The 16556-nt window shown below is 41.7% G+C and overlaps 2 protein-coding genes across 2 annotated transcripts in view; one reads left to right on the top strand and one right to left on the bottom strand.

Annotated features, from left to right (window-relative positions):
- The first annotated feature begins 10 nt into the window (after positions 1–10).
- MALSU1 (mitochondrial assembly of ribosomal large subunit 1) lies at positions 11–8092 on the top strand. Its single transcript, XM_082045697.1, has 4 exons — positions 11–218; positions 2197–2375; positions 5363–5444; positions 6647–8092. The coding sequence occupies exons 1-4, from the start codon at positions 26–28 to the stop codon at positions 6823–6825; spliced, it is 633 nt and encodes a 210-aa protein (XP_081901823.1). The 5' UTR covers positions 11–25; the 3' UTR covers positions 6826–8092.
- A 4565-nt stretch (positions 8093–12657) lies between these two features.
- Positions 12658–16556, bottom strand: part of IGF2BP3 (insulin like growth factor 2 mRNA binding protein 3) — a 116189-nt gene continuing 112290 nt past the window's right edge. The window contains exons 14-16 of the mRNA XM_082045701.1: positions 15905–16036; positions 14468–14581; positions 12658–13536 (exon numbers count right to left, since the gene is read on the bottom strand). Coding sequence (XP_081901827.1) covers positions 13435–13536; positions 14468–14581; positions 15905–16036 — 348 coding nt within the window. The 3' untranslated portion in view covers positions 12658–13434. The remainder of the gene's footprint in view (positions 13537–14467; positions 14582–15904; positions 16037–16556) is intronic.

Below are 16556 nucleotides of genomic sequence, written 5' to 3'. Positions count from 1 at the left end.
GCGGTGTGGGAGCGCGGCGGCCGGCATGTGGCGGGCGCTGTCGGGGGGGCGGCGGCTGCTGCGGCCTCTGTCCGCCGCGGTGGGGGGCACCCGCCGGCCGGGGCCGCCCCCGTGGGTGGCCGGGGCTCCGCATGGGGGCTGCGCGGAGACGCGGGGCGCGGGAGGCGGCGGAGCCGGGGTGCTGGGGGCGGCGGCGGCGGAGCGGCGCCAGGCAGCAGGTAGGGCTCAGCGAAGGGCGGCCGAGCCGAGCCGGGGCGGGGGGAGGAGCTGCCGGGGTAAACCTGTGGGTCCTCCGGTGCGCGACACCTGGGCTGTGGCCCTTTTGGCTTCCCGCTTGGTGCTTCGGCCCGGTTCTGTCGTGATTGTTGAGCTTAACGGCTCTCGAGGTGTCCTCAGCAGGCGGGCGGGGGAGCGCGGGTGCCGCGCAGGCCTCCCCAGCGGGCCGGGCGCTGCTCACGCACCGCGGAACGGGGAGCGCCGCCGGCTGAGGCGCTGGGTAACCCGGGGTCAGAGCCTCCGCGGGAGGCGAGGCGCTGGCCTGGCAGGCCCACGCGTGGCCGTGAGGCAGCACATCCAGGAGGCTGCCGACCCGACGGCCCTTGGCTCTGCCCGGCGCTCCAGCTCTGTGGAGTGGTGCCCTGAGCGAAACGTGGCGCCTCGGGAAGGAATTAACTGCTCGGCACGGGTGGGATCTCATTCTGCGGCTGCGGGGAGGTCCTGGGATTGCCCAGAGCCGTGCAATCGCCCTTGGGTCGACTGGGACCGCGGGCCTCGGGGTCAGGACGTATGTGCTGAGCGGTGCCGCCCCCGAAGCCCCGCTGGGACAGGACGGGTCGGCGGCAGCGCAGCCCCAGCCCGTGTGTAGGTACGGACGGGAGCTGTTGTGAGGGCAGTGCTGCCGAGCTGGAGGTGTGTTTCTCTGATGGACCCTCACAAAGAAATTTTCCCGTATAGATCGTGGGTTTAGTAGCACGGTGACTGCTTATGGATATAAGTGTTGTGTGCACAGAGATGGTTTGTTGTTGTAGCTGTGCCACAAATCTTTTCTAGCCTACATCTGACCATGACGTTCAGTGCGGCAGAGGGTGCCTGGGGTTGTTTAGAACATTCGTTCTTTAAGTAGGCACCAGGGACTTCACATGTGGCTACCAGGCAAATATTTAACTTTTGTAGCTGCTGTGTCTGGAAGAGCTGTGGCCACTGCTAATTTTCTGCATGTGTGACCACAGCAAAGTTGAAAGAGTGCATGAATCTCTGAGCTTAAAGGCTTTCATTTACAGAGATTTGATCCAATTTCATATCCTCATTCATACAAATAATTGTATGTAGCTATTGTTCTTTTGTTTGGCTTTTTCTTTATATTGGTAAATATAAAGCTTGGCTTTGTGCTAATGCTCATTCTGCACTAATGTTCACTTTATAGTGGCAGGCATGCATTGCTGACAGATTCAAATTATGCCTTAAATCTGCACCCAAGTTGCATCTACCTAATTAGGGCAAATTTGAAATAACCTGATTTAATGGTGTAAGCAGAAGGTAGTAGCACTAATTTACTGGTTTCTAAGCTGGCCTGCTTGAACTATTGAAGGATTAAAGCTTTGTCTGCAATATCATAAGTCCTCTGTGGCAGAACAGGCTAGGGAAAAAGAAGTGGCTTTATTCCTTGTGAACATACAAAGTACTTTCTCACTGCATCACATCAGCTCCGTTTTCAATATATTGATTTAATCTGCTTAAGATCTTACAGTAATTTCATCACATCATGTGTTATCACAGGCCTGTTGAAAAGAATTGTTCTGAAATATCTGTAATTTTGTCTGTTTTATTAACGTCTGTTGAATTACTTAGGTTTCATTCATTTCAATTGACAAATATCTGATGGTAGCATTGACTCTGAAGTACTAACAACAAGAAATAAGTAAGCTGCCTAGAAGAAATTTTGATGTTTGCTAACTGCTATATCTAATGATGGAGTGTTATTTACCAGAAGAGTGCTCAGTTCTCAACTTTGGTTTTAAAAATTATTTTTAAAAATCTGCAGTTCATGTTGCATTGTCAGTATCAAACCAAACTCCATAGTGAGTGGGTAGCTTAGGCTGTAATTTAGTTCATTGCTGTTTTATGCCATTTTAAGTGGTTGATTTTTGCAATTAAAAAGATAAATTGCCACTGTATTATTTTTTCTGTCTGTTCCAGATACTGTTCTTCCAAAGTTCAACATTGACTTTGTTGTAGATCTGCTGAGGCAAGAAAATGCTAAAGATGTCTGTGTCATCCAACTACCTCCAGAAATAAAATACTGTGATTATTTTATAATTGTGAGTGGATCTTCAACACGTCACCTCCATGCAATGGCACATTACATGCTGAAAATGGTAAGATGGTTCTTTCTGCACTTTCTGGGTTTTGAAGCATGGTTTTAAATATTGATAAAGGAAGTTTACCGGCATTGCAAGTGAAGGGGTGCACCAGGAAAGAGGAAACAAATTATCCTTATGTCATTTAGTCTTGGATACATCTAGCAACTAACTGTCCTTTATTCCTTTAGTGGTACTACTCAAAATATAGAGAATATATTTTAAAAATAGACCTCTCTGTATTGAGAGCAGGCATGACATTAGCACAGTTTGGTGGCTAGAACAAGAATGATGTTAAATGGTGATGATGACCTGTGTCTACTTTTGTGTTCTGTCCAAATAAGCTTCATAGCTATTCCCACTTATTCAAAATAGCTTAATCTGACTGTTCTCAAACTCTAATCCCTAACATTTCCAGATTCTCAGGTATGTCATAAGGCTGGGAAAAAGATGACGTTGTGAGGCACAGGATCCCTTCATGGGCTTACTAAAGCAATCAGCTAGTTAATAGTCACCATATTGTGTGTGCACAGGAGGAAAGGAGAAGCAGCAGCAGCAATCCTTGCACAGAAATCTTGCACTGTTGGGCTTTGGCGGAATGTGAGCTTTTCAGTAAGAGAATAGAGGTCATAATAAAAATACAGGTAGAGCTTGTGAACAAAGGACCGGACTCAGGGATGGAGAAACTTTATGGCCAGAAAAGAGCCACGTGACTGTTACAAAACACAGTGTGAGGAATATGAGTAGCCCTCATCTCAATCAGCTGTCTGTACTCAACCTGCAGTTTGCCTTCTCTTCACGCACTTTCCCTTCCTGATGCCATTTTTCCTTTGGCTCTTGGTTTTACTTTCTTCCTTTCAGTCCCATTGGTTTCAGCTATGAGACTTGAGGGCAGAAGGAGAGAGGAGGAGGTGGGATTGCTTTTCAGTGCATTTCTCAGTGGGTGAGGGGAGTTTTTATGTGATCTCTGCAGGAACTGATGCATCTTTGCAAACTAAAATTTTACCTCAAGCTAGGAGTTGTATTAGTGTAATTTGAATGTACTCAATATAAGTGTTTAGTATGTACTCTATTACTTGAATAGCTTGCTAGTTTTAAATCAACAGTGCTCCATCTCCCCCAGACCAGGAGAGATCAGTGAATACCACCCACCCTGCAAAAATGCGGCTGTGCTACAGGTGGCTGCTCCCTCTTGTGGCTGTGGGAGCAGCTCTTTTGCAAGGGTAGAGCCTCTGGGGAGACACAGTGTCCTCCTTGGCAGCCTGAGAAACCGGGGAGCCCTGCCAGGTGCCAAGAGGGGCTGGACTTGTCTGGCATTGACAGTTCACTAGGCAAAAAGTAAGCTGAAGCTTAAGATGTAAAGCAGAGCAGGTGTTTGGGAGCGCTGCTGGGCAGCTGGCTAACTTGACCATTACAGTGCCTAAACCATCATGGTAATGCATGATTTACACTAAAATGCAGAGGTGCTCATGTGTAGCATGAGGTCTTCATGCTTTTCTTCCAGTAGCTTGCAAATGGCAAAGTCCCAGCCACTGCTTACCCCTTCCTATCCAGTTTCCTGTTAGAGGAAGAACCTAACACTTGGCTTTATTATAACCTGTTTACCATTACAGAGCCTTTAAAGACAAGGCTGAAGGAAGTTTCTAGTGCAGATCAGCCTTTGCCTCCTCTGTTACATAGCTGGTGGCAGTGCACACTGGGCTCTTCAGTATTTTAAGCTGACTTTCCAAGAGTCTTTTGACAATGACCTGGTTTTGAGTGTATCTCACAGGCTATCTTAAGGAAGAGGAAGGTAGAACTAGTTCTGAATTGCATTTTGAAAGTTCTTCATTCTAGTCTGCAAACTGGGGCCGTTGTCCAGCAGCTAGCATTATGTGGGAATGAGCAGAGCAATTGCATTTTGTGATAATTGCTTTCCCGGTGAAGGAGGACTCATTTGCTAGCCAGCCTTGCTATTTCAACCTGTTGTTTTGTCTTTCGTGGCTGAAAGAGCCATGCATTTTCACTCTATGTTTCCATGTGGCATTGTGCTGAAATAAAAGTTTAGTTTTGTTTTGTTTTTTTAATTTCAGATTGAAAAAGGTTTCCATATTTTTTATTAGCTGCTTCAACTAGAAATAAGGTAGAAATTTGAATAAAAGAGCTTTGTGAAGATGCAGAGCTTTTTTGTGTGTGTGTGGTTTTTGTTTGTTTGTTTTGTTTTTCTATTGATGCTTTTTGTAATGGTTACGGCCAGATCCAAAAGAGACAGTACTTAAGCCTCTAGTTGTTAAATTTCTTCAGCTCTGGTGGGTGCTTCTCTCAAGCTGTCATCTACGAAAGCTACCATGTTGCATAGGGAACCAACTGCCTTGTCCCGGCTGAACTTTTGCAGCCCAGCTTTGAGCTGTCCTCTCCCCTCTGTCAGTGCTTCCTAGCTTGGGAACCTGTGTGCCCATCATGTGCCTCTTGCAACAAGTGTTGAGGGTGTGCTCTCAAGAGGCAGGAGGCTTGTTTGAGTGCTGTCCTCACAGCATGGGTTGAAACATGTTTTCTCTCCACTCCCCCATCTGAGGATAAGCTTGGCAGCTCCATTTCTGCATCCTGAACTATCCAAGGTAAACCAACAGTGAAAGGTGTCTGAAAGGAAATAAAACTTAGTGGTAATGGCAGTTACAGGGAACCTATGACTGAAAGACTAATGGTAAGCAATTGTATTCAATATTCATACGGAGAAAAAATGGATACCTATAAAATTAGTGCGTAACAGGAATTCTGAGAATTAGAATACCAGATTTGGTACTAAATCACATTGGGTAATATGTACTTATTTTCCACTGCTGCAAGTGTATACTAGTATTTTTTTTTCTTTTTGTGCAGACCTCAGAACCAACACTGAGTGATCTAACCCATTTCGGATTTAAAACAACTCTAGGCAACTCAGCAAAGTCCAGTTTATTGGTTAGATTTGAGTGCTTTTAAATAAATGCAAAGTTATTAATTTTCTGCCATTGCTTCTCTCTCAGTACAAGCATCACAAAGAAGAAAGCGATCCTCGTACTCAGATTGAAGGGAAAGAGACGGATGACTGGCTGTGTATTGATTTTGGTAAATATTTGTGAATCTGACAAATATGAAGTTCTGCATGAGCTCTTTGTTGAAGGAAGCATCTCACTGTGAACCCTGGTTGCTGTGGAGAATCCACAATACTCTGCTGTTTTAGAATTCCAGTTGTTGTTGCTTGGACTCATTGAGATACTGAACAAATTTTCACTGAAGATCATTGGCACTGATAAGAAAGCCGTAGCTACTCTTCAGTGCCTAAAGCAGGTTGTAAGAAATTGAAGGTAACAGTAATGGAAAGAGAAAAGCTACTTCTGTCAGTTTTCTCAAGTTGATATAATCCCTATCTGGGGGCTCTTTGTGTGCTGCCCTAGCAGTGAACTGTTGAACCGCTTTTCCACTGTCTAGATGACACAGGGCAGGGTAAAACATCTGTCCTAAGAAATTGAGTTTAATTACTTATTCTAGAGGTGTGAAACTCTCTACACGAACATAAAAGACTTTGCATTCAGGAAGCATTGCTCCTTCACTGCTAGCTCTAGAACCTCACCCTCTAGCTTTGTGTTTTGGCTTAAAAGAGAGCCTGGGTGAGTGAGGAGCACTGCAGCCAGTGACATTAAGCCTTGGTTTACTATCAGTTGTTTTGATAGTTATAACTGAAAACTGATGAAAATTTAAGCACATAACTAGAAAAAAGTGCATTAGAAGTACACTGAAATTAAATGTTCTCACTGTTGTTTGCACAGAATTAATAAAAACCTATAAGAAAAACCTTATGATGTCCAAGTTTGGACCTACTTCTTTATAAAAACCACCTGAGAAGCATGAGCAACACACCTAAGGAAAATTACGTGGCTATAGCTGAATGCTGTTGGTAAAACAGGAAAGCTGCAAGTCCATCCGTAACCTTAGGGAGGGGACTCTATCAAGTAAAATTTCTTTGTGCTTATTTCCTTCTGTCTGCTAGAAGTCATAACTCCTTTGGGCTGGAGTCTTGTGATATTGTTTTACTTTAAACCAGAGTGTTGTCCCTCTCATTCTCCTGGCTGTAGTCTTGGAGCCTTTTGAAGGACTGACCAATTCCTAACTCTGTTCGAGAGCTGGAATCAACAACTTAAGACCTCCACAAGCTGACCTGTTTTAGCTAGCCAGAATGAGGGTAGATGACTTGAACTCTTTGTGCAGCTGGAAGTGTAGTAGTGCTTTACAGCTCCCATTAATTCATTGTGAATTTTTCTTCTGTGCAGGTAGCATAGTGATCCATTTCATGCTGCCAGAGACACGAGAGGTTTATGAATTGGAGAAGCTCTGGACTCTCGGTTCCTACGATGACCAGTTAACACAGATGACTCCACAGTCACTGCCAGAAGACTTTATATTTGGACTGAGTCCTGACAGCAGTGATCATCTTGAGACAAGAACTTGATGCGGCTGCTGAGTGGAAAGAGAAATGAGTGTGCCTTCACAGACCTGAGAGACCTGTAGTCTTGATGACTGACCTTAACAGTCGCTACAGTTGATCAATACAAAACAGTGTATGTATTGGATGTGCCTAGGTACAGATCTGAACAAGGTACAAAAATTAATAGAGTCATAGAAAATAAAGGTTGGATTCAATCTTAAGGGTCTTTTACAGCTGTAAAACAGCAAAGGTGGAATCCTGTCATATGGGAGCTTCCTGAGGGAGTCACTGTCTCAATGGAGTTTGCAGTGAGAAGAGCAGAGCAAAGCCAGGTGCCTACCCTGGAACTTATGCTCGGCCTCTACAGTTTTTCTAGTATATTTGAAAGACTTGTCTATAGCAGCAGTTCAAAAAAGGCTTGAGTGCTACAAGGAAAAACTACGTGAGATGGTACAGTTTAGATGAAGCTTGTATTAAACAACTTGCTTCTCGTCACAATGAAGCAAGTCACGCTCTGAGTTGAAGGAGAAAACCGACTGGTGTTACTGAGCACATAGAAGCCAAGAGCAGCAGTGACAAATAAAAGTGTCTTAAGTTAACAGTAAGTCAGTTTTTCAGCCAAGGCCAATCGGTTTTTAATAACAGTAAAAAACAACCTGAAGAGCTTCGGTTCCTTGTCTTCATGTTAAAACATTCAGCTCATTCTGAGTGTACAGTTGGCCCCTCTCCTAGTTTTTCTCTCACCTAGTTTCTGGAGAAGAAGACTGAGGCAGTGCGGTGGCCGTGTGAACCTTCAGCTCCTTTGGAGTGGACAAAAGTAGTTCTGAAGGAAGCCCTGAGTCACTGGGCATTATTTGCTGCTATCAGAGTGTTTGGCACTTTCAGAAATCATTGCTCAATGTGTCTTTAGTCTGAGTGCTGCGTGGTCTGATAACCAGTTAGAACTTCAAGATTGTAGCAAACCTCGTCTGTGTAAAACAAAATGCTTTTTTCCACTATGGAACAGGGCTTTCATCACTAGGGGAAGATCTCTTCCTTATGGAGAAGCTTGCTGTGCCATGCATCAGGAAGCAGCAACAGTAGATCCTGAGGGTAATCACCTTTTTCCTCCATAGCCCCACAAACTACTTCAAGCCCTGTCTGCATCTCTTCCCTGCACAGCAGCTGCTGTTTGCAGTGCTCAAAGAAAGTGACCTTGGGTTTTGTGCCTGTGGTTGTGATGTTCAGGAAGAAGGGAGAGTGTTGGTGGGTGAGGTTTTTTAAAATAATAATAAAATAGTCTTCTCCCTCATTTCAGACTGGTCATTTTCTTGCTGTATCCAGCCTCTCTTCTGCCCCAAGTTCACCTGCTGTTTGATACGAGGCAGCAAATAGTTCTGCAAATTGAGCAAGAAGCATTTATTAAATGTAGTTAAACTATGCAGATAAAACATCTTTGCCCATGAACTAAAGGTATTGGTGGTAAGACTTGACTGAAAAGAAAGATTTTTGAAATGCTTCATGATACTTGTCAAAAAGTCATCCACATGGGGGAAAGATAACCTTGGCTGTCTTACAGAGATGGGTTCTAAATCAAGCATTTCCTCCTAGGAGGGGTACGTAGGAGTAAGTTTGGATCATTCCCTGAAACTGTTTGCCTTTTACTGCTGAAGATAAGTTCTACAAGATGAATAGAGGCAGGTTCAGCAAACATTACACTGTTATATGAACCTGCCTTTAGTAACCAGAACCACATGCAGCATCCTGTCTCAAAGAACACAGTAACAAAAGGAGCACCTAGAAAAGAACAGTAAGAGAGGGAACAGCTTCCATGTGAACAGAATGGGACCTGCAGCTGAACAGGGAAAATGGTCTGGATAAAAAAAAAAAAATACAAAAAAAACCCCAGTAAAATAAAAAGTATAACTGAATTTACTGCCAAAGCACATTGTGAAAAGGAGTTATATGGAACATCCAGTGGTTGCTATTAAATAGTCAGAAGTGCCAGCTCTGGAAAAGAGGTTCCTCACCCTGCACTGAGCAGACCATCATCATCTGTGCCCCAGCCAGGTTACCTGCCAGACTAGGGAGCCTTTGGCCTGACCTGCCTAAAAGCTGAGACCTAGGAATTAAAGTGTGGTGATCAATGCTAAGCAACATTAAACCCCTTCAGAAGGAAACCATCTGGGAATGGTTTCACTTTCACCAATCTCATGATTTCTGTATAAAATAAAAGTACTGAGCGGCTTGTCCAATGAGTCGGGATTCATGCTGTACAAAGGTATGTGCAGGTTTGGCTCTGTGCAGGATACCTTGATGATGGATTGAACAGGAGAAACAATTATCAAGGTGTAACTTTCATTGTTTTCCATTGCATTTGAGTAAGTTTGTTATCAAGCAGTGTCTGCGTTGGTCAGTTGAGCTAACGCCTGTTACAGCCCAGCTTGCGTCCTTACTCCACAACTTTCCATGTTTATATAAAAATCCTGTGCCCTAGTACCATGTCAAGACTACGCTGTCCTGCACAACATACATGCTTCATTTGATGGAAACTAGTACAACGAGCGCATGCCTTTGAAATTGCAGCTTAGAAATAAAAGCTTTGACAGGTTAGAAGCAAATAAAAAGCATCATGATGAAGCAAATGCTTAAAGCAACCAGGGGTTTAGCTGTCACAAATGCACCAGCGATACAGAGGAAGGCTTAAGCTTTTATGTTGCTCAAATGGCAGGGAGGCATGTTCTACGAAGGCAGCTCAGGATTGGCATCATGAGCTTTGAGTTCCCTGTGAAATGCAATAGCCTGTGGAACACCTCTGCTGTGAGGACAGGCTGAGAGAGTTGGGGTTGTTGAGCCTGGAGAAGAAAAGGCTCCAGGGAGACCTTGTTGCAGCCTTTCAGTACCTTAAAAGAGTCCTATAAGAAAGATACAGACAGACTTTTTAGCAAGGCCTGTTCTGATAGGACATGGGATAACAGTTTTAAACTAAACGAGGGGAGATTTAGGCCAGACATGAGGAAGAGTGGTTTTTTGTTTTTTTTTTTTTTTTTTCTTTTTACAATGAGGGTGGTGAAACACTGGCACAGGTTGCCCAGAGACGTGGTAGATGCCCCATCCCTGGAGACATTCCAGGCCAGGCTGGACAGGGCTCTGAGCAACCTGATCTAGTTGAAGATGTCCCTGCTCAGTGCAGGGAGTTGGACTAGATGGCCTGTGAAGGTCCCTTCCAACCCAAACTATCCTATGATTCTGCAGACACCAGTTCTTCAATTCCTTCTTTCTGCTGGTTAGTCCCAGCAAATGAACTGTGCAGACAAGTGGAAGAATGCAAGAGGTTGGAAAATAAGTTTGGTTTTCCACTCCTCTTTAAAAGATACAGAATTATATTATTCATGACACTCCTTCATTCCTCAGCCCCTCCCTCACACTCTAAAGCATTCAGTTAAACATCTAGTCTCATTTCTATTCTAAAAAATGCTAACAAGGTTCTAAATGAAGAGGCAATACCACCACCTCACGGGAATTGCTGTGCTTTTGGGCAGTGGTGGTAGGAGTGAGATACAGGTTGCCATCACATTTGCTTGCTAGTGTGACTGGTTCTGCCTATCCCAGGCTCTAGGGCCGTGTTCATTACACAGCTTCATCACACTGACAGCATCAAAATGAAGATTAGGTAAAAAGCAGCCAAAAAACCAAACCATTTACCATTCATATCTTGCTTCAAACCTGTTAATGATTCCTTCATGTTTGCCCTGAATCAGGACTGTTGAACACACATCCCTTCCACAGCAAACCAGCCTAAATGATCTGCATAAGACTGAGACTGTGAACTCTAGGTTGTACTCCAGACTGTATGACATCAGTATATGAGAGGGCAATGAATCATAAGCCACAGAAGTCACTGCTTGTAGTGCAAACATTGTCCCCTGGCTGCTGGATGGCCTGGCAGCTATGGGGTACCTGCGGGTGACTGCTCATCCTTATGCAGTTATTGTTATGGACAGAAAACCAACTTGATCAAAGCACCACAAATACTTAGAACAGTCTGTCCCTGTGCCTCGTTACTTTAAAAAGACACCACACAACTTTATCTGATGATAGGAGTTAAACTCTTTATTCCATTCAGAGGCATCTGGCAAGTGGAGCTGCATTGGGGGGCACATTACAGATGAAAAGTGATCCATACTTTGTGGATATTGAAATCATTTACAGTATTCACTTTCTAGCTATTCCCAAATACTCCAAATTACCAAGTCTCAATTGAAAAGAAAAACATGATTTACCATACTAAGTCTAGAAATTTAAGAGATGACAGTATTTAAATCAGCAGATGTAAATGCAGCACTTATTTGTAAAGTCATTTTTATGGAAAATAATGAAGTCAAATCCTTCTCAAATGTTAAGAAAGGAACGTCAGACTGACTTAAGCCTCAACAAAAATTAAAATGCTATGAACTTTTCATACTTCAGTAATTTTAAATTCATTGTAAGAAACAAAAAATTACCCTAAAGGCTAGATGAAGGTCACTGTCAAAAAAGGAAAAGAAACTCATTTTTTCTTCGCTAAAACTACAACGTAAGTTTGTGGTTTTTAAACCAATTAGTAAAGAAGAGATGCAGGAAAAACACTTCAGACCATTTTCAAAATTATCTAATCTGTACAACAATGATCTTTGGGAAAATTATCTAGTCTATGCAGTAATGCCTCTATTTCAACATGAACCTAAGAGGTAGATAACAAAATGATGAAACAAATGTTTTTTGCTCGTTGTGCCCCTCAAATCAGTGCAGCATGGTGATTCTGATCATCTCATGCACAAAAAAACATCACAAAAAAAAGGTTCAGAGGTAATAGCATGGCTCTGTCGACCACACGCATACAGGCGCGCACGCGCACTCACACACACACAGCAGTCTTTATGCACCATGTGTTGCCACATCTTTTTTTTTTTTCTTAAACTGAGGTAGACTGAAGTTTATTGTAGAAACTTGAATGTGTCACTATTACCACAATCATCATTCAAATTACATTCGGAAATTAAAAAATTTGGTAACTTTCCTGTTATCCCTGCCTTTTGACTTTTTTTTTTGTTGTTTCTTCTTCTCTAATGGTTGGTTGCAGAATGTGCATAAATCCTGCTGCATCTATTATAAGCCAGGCTATAGAGGTGGTTGTTTTGCTTGGTTTCTTTTTTCTTATTCTTGTAATAGTTTTTCAAACCTTCAAAGTGGCTTAGTGTGGCCCATAACAGCGGCTGGATATGTAAACTTAGCCTTTCATTATCTTTCAATGCGATCAAACACTGTTTGACCTTCCCCCATCGTGGTAACTGAAAGCAGTATGATGTGATCTGCGCACAGCAGAGACACTCCCGGCCTCAAACCCGCCCGAGCAGATCGAGTGTTCTATCAAACTGAAGATGAAGCTTGCTCTTTGAACAAAATGGCAAAGTCCAAATGGGCTGCAAATGGTTAAATGTAGCATTATTAGGTAGTGATGGTCAAAGGCACAAAGGGTTCATGCACTCAATCAAGTAGCACAAAAAAAAAATTCAGCCTCTTGCAGCCTTCTAAATTTTTCCCCCAACCCCAGCCTCTTGCCATCACTTCCTTGTCCTGTTCCCAAAAAAGTACCGTCACAAACTTTTTCATCCCATCTTAAAAGAAAACTAAACGGCATTGCTGCTATCAGAATGTTGGCATCATTCACTATCTTTTGAACATTCACTGAATTTTTTTTTAAACAAATGATGGTGTTGAAGCCCTCAGAAAACCTGAGGCTGTGTTTTTTTTACCCACCTTACTCCCATCAGCCAGCAGCTAGAAGTGCTTTACTATATTTTTCCCCGATAAGTCTGTAGCACTCCTGGCTGGTGGCTGATCAAATTTTAATTTTTTTAAAAAAATAAAATGCTCAAGAACTATTAGCTTTATAAAGTATACAAAATACCAAAAAAAAAAAAGCAAAAAAGGAACAATTTCTCATTGAGGTACTAAATGCCTGAGGTAGTTTAGTAAAATGCATATTTATCTTTTTATGCCCTGGCCAACACCATTCAACACTTCCCTTAGGTTATTCATGGCAGTGTTATGTAAAAATGCAACCAAATTATTTCTAAAAAATGCCACTTGTTTTAACATTGGGACTAACACTTAAACTCTTGTCAATACCCTTGCTCTAACCCTAACCCACCCAGAATCCCACCCTCCAAATGTGGTTTTGCTTTTACAGCTGGACTTAGATGAGCAATGCCTTTTCTTTTTTTTTTGTCTTTTTTTTTTTCTTTTCTCTTTTTTTGTTTTTTTTTTTATAACCAGTGAACTCAGAAGAGAAAGCTTCATTAAACCAAGTTCTAAAATTGTTGGGGAATAATAAGAACAATAAAAAAGACTAACAAGTTTATGTTAAATTGTGAGAATAGAACAAAAGGGAAGTGAAGGGGTCCTTATTTTAAAGCTGGGTTTCAAAAGTTTGAGAGAGCCTAAAGAATACATTCTCAGAGACAGCGTTCAACGGTTGCCTGGTCCTCGAACAGGTGATTGGCTTGGTGGATCTTCTGCATATAACTTCAACAGGTGCTCACCACCCGTCTCTCTGTCGCACAGTCTGTCTTTGGTCTGGCATCTGTCTCTGATGGGCCATTTCCTAAACCTTTATTTTCGTCTTGGCTGAGGCTGTCCGCTTTGCAATGTTTTTTGCTGTTGCTGCTGCCTTCTTACCTGAGCCAGTATTTCCTGAATTTTTCTCTGAGCAAGCTGAAGGAGATAAAGAAGAAACAACCCATCATGATGCCCTGCCACAGTGACTGCTGTTTACCACTGACTAGAGATGCTACTGGGATTAAGAAAATCCAGAATAACTAAATTCCTAGTACTGACAAGATTACTCGTTAGTTAAATACACTTGGGTTAGTCATGATGTACAATTTTAAATTAAATTTTTCTTCTTATTCCACCTACCACAACTACCTACATGGTCACTTTTCACATCTGTAGTACAGAAAGCAGGAGCACAGGAAGATGGTTACTGACATTAAGATTACTGAAGCTACAGGCAACTTTCATTTTACTCCTCTGGACATACTAATGTTTTATAAGAACCACTGTTCTAATAGAGAGTGGACAATTTTTGTTTATATACCAGGGAATCCAGAAGGTCAGACTGACAAGACTTACCAGCCCACCCATCTCCTGTCTGAACCACAAGTCACCTGTAGCAAAGTGGCAAAAGCAACTGGTCTGAACTGACAGTTAAGCGAGGGAAGGACTCTTGTGATCCTTTTCTTTATGATATTAAATCAACAGATCGGGTGATGTGGACAAATCACATACATATGTGGAGCTCTTGCCAGCTACTATGAGATGCTCTGTGTCTCCCATCTGAATTTCAGTCCGATCACAACTTAGGTTTTCTCTTGCTTTGAAAGTTTTAGCAGTGCCAGAGCCCATATATATTTGTAGGAGAATTTAAGAAGATTGTTTTACATAAATAAAAGTGCAATTGTTATAAATCTCTCCCACAGGCATAAGGAAGGTTTATCACAGCAAGACAATTAGAGGAGCCTGACAAGCGGTGCTTTCTGTATCCTGAATAAGTATCTTCCATCCCTTGGCTCTGCACATGGATATAAAAGAAAAGACCATAGAAACATCAAGGTAATACAGAAATTCATTCCAGTTCTCCTACCTGGCATGCATAGAAGTGACCAGTTATTTTCACAACCACCTGATCATTTTCATCAGGTGTCTGGTCACGAGGAACTACAACTTCTGCACTTGTCAAGTTTTGAAGCTCATTTACCTATAAACAGATAGCAGAAGTCAGAAAATCTAAAAACAAGTAAGTATCCCACAACCACTTTGAAGATACTGCTGACCACAGACACACCACCCTCTAAGTTACATTTAAAAAAAGAAACCCACTAACAGAAAGCATCTTTGTGCAGCAGTGTGCACTTTCCCAGATGAGCCTCTTGTGTCTCTGACATAAATTAGCACCAAGTTCTCTAGGTATGTAGAAGTGTTTTAAAGGCTAAATACAACACACAGAGGTGTTAAATACATGACTTAAAAAAGCAATTAGATGCCACAGTGTTTACAGTTCAGTTCACAAGTTTAAACTCAGAAAACTCATACGATGCAAGGAAGCAAAAAAAAGCCCAAGTATTTACACATTTTTCCTTGAAAAACTTCCACAAGATGGAAAACTCCAGACAGAACAATGAGAAGCATCCAAATTATTTTCAGTAGCCTACCAGCTCCCATAGCATTAAGTAGAGGTAAGGTTAGAGTCTTCCTCCTGCTTACACTCATTTTATTTTAGAAATGCATAGCATTATTTAATCAGAAATGTTTGAGATTAACAGCTTTTCGGAAGTGTTTGTCCTTAAACCTCTTACCACTGCAGGTAATGAAAGAAGCAGCTTTGCCTCCTGACACTTAAATTCACTCAGAGACGGAGACCCAAAACTGAACCCTTTCTTTGCAAATATCAGCCAGTTCAGGTTTTACAACCATATGAAGATACTAGAGTATCGGCACCTTTTCAGGATTGAAAAGTCTCAGTGATGTTATTTTACGCAATAAACTAAGCCTAAGAAATGCAATCAATTAAGTTCAAGAAAAAAATATTGTAATATTGAGATCTGAACATGTCTTAGTTTCCTGCCACTAGAAATTATGCTTTCACTCAGTTTTGGCCAGAAATGCCACCTTTGGACACATGAGATTTGATTTTAATTGAGATTAGTGAAAGCTTTTTACAAAATCTAGCATAAGATTAGGTTCACAGAAGCAGGTCTTAGCAGGAACATGTTCATTCTAAATGGAAGATATACATTTCTATTAATAAAAGCCCTGTAGATCTGACCGGGACTATCAATTTTTGTTAGACTTTTTTTTCTTTTCTTTTAAGATGAAATAAATCATTCTATGAGGTCGACTTCTCTTGACCCCCACCCTAGAAGAAAACTTAACAAGTACAGCTAAGAAAATAGCACCTGCTTTAATATAACTTCAAAGGATTCACTATTAGTTAGATAAATGTTTAAACCCTATGCATATATACACACTGAAATAAGAAACATAACTGATCAACACTAAAATGTTTATTTGAGCTACTTACTGTTTTGCCTCCTTTACCAATAACTCTACCAGCAGCGTAGGATGGCACTTTTATATGAGCCTCAAGTTTCACTTCTTCTTTAGGTCCAAAGAAATTTTCTTCTTTAAGTTTTCCATAGATTCTCCCTTGAGCCTGCAAAAAATGCTTTTAGTTAGAGAATGTGCTTATTGAAATCTAGTTAACATCAAGAAATTTCACAGAACGGAGAATTCTCAGTACATGACCCTAATAAAACATTTTGCCTAAGAAATACAAGATCTATTTTTCTAAAATAAATCTTTGTACCAAACCAGGAAGCACCACTGTCCAGCTTTAAAGATTGCGTGACAAACCAGGGAATAATGGAGCAATTTAACTGAGATCATTATTATTATTATGCTTTTCAGTAGAAATATTGCTTTTAAAAGAAACTATTGCATCTCTGTAAAGAGTGGTTGAGAGGAGAACTGTCTGGCTGAAGCAGTTTTATTACACCCAGAAGCAGAGAATGCAATTAATTGGCTGAGAAAACCTTTTTAAGGATGCTAAACTAAAGAAGAAGGAAAAAAAAAGCTAACCACAACCTCCCCAAACAAGTCATGGGATAAAGACTCCAATTAGAGCAAACAGCTTACTTTTACAATCCATTACCAACATGTTGTTTAAAAATAAA

This window comes from Streptopelia decaocto (genome assembly GCF_964273445.1).
Source record: "Streptopelia decaocto genome assembly, chromosome: 2".
NCBI classification, from domain to species: domain Eukaryota; kingdom Metazoa; phylum Chordata; class Aves; order Columbiformes; family Columbidae; genus Streptopelia; species Streptopelia decaocto.
Note: the sequence above shows the minus strand (reverse complement) of the source record. Positions and strands in the feature narration are given on the sequence as shown.

Coding starts and splice junctions, on each gene's coding strand:
- MALSU1 (XM_082045697.1), top strand. CDS start 26: ATGTGGCGGGCGCTGTCGGGGGGGCGGCGGCTGCTGCGGCCTCTGTCC. Junction 219..2,196: donor GGAGCGGCGCCAGGCAGCAG/GTAGGGCTCAGC, acceptor TGTCTGTTCCAG/ATACTGTTCTTCCAAAGTTC. Junction 2,376..5,362: donor CACATTACATGCTGAAAATG/GTAAGATGGTTC, acceptor CTTCTCTCTCAG/TACAAGCATCACAAAGAAGA.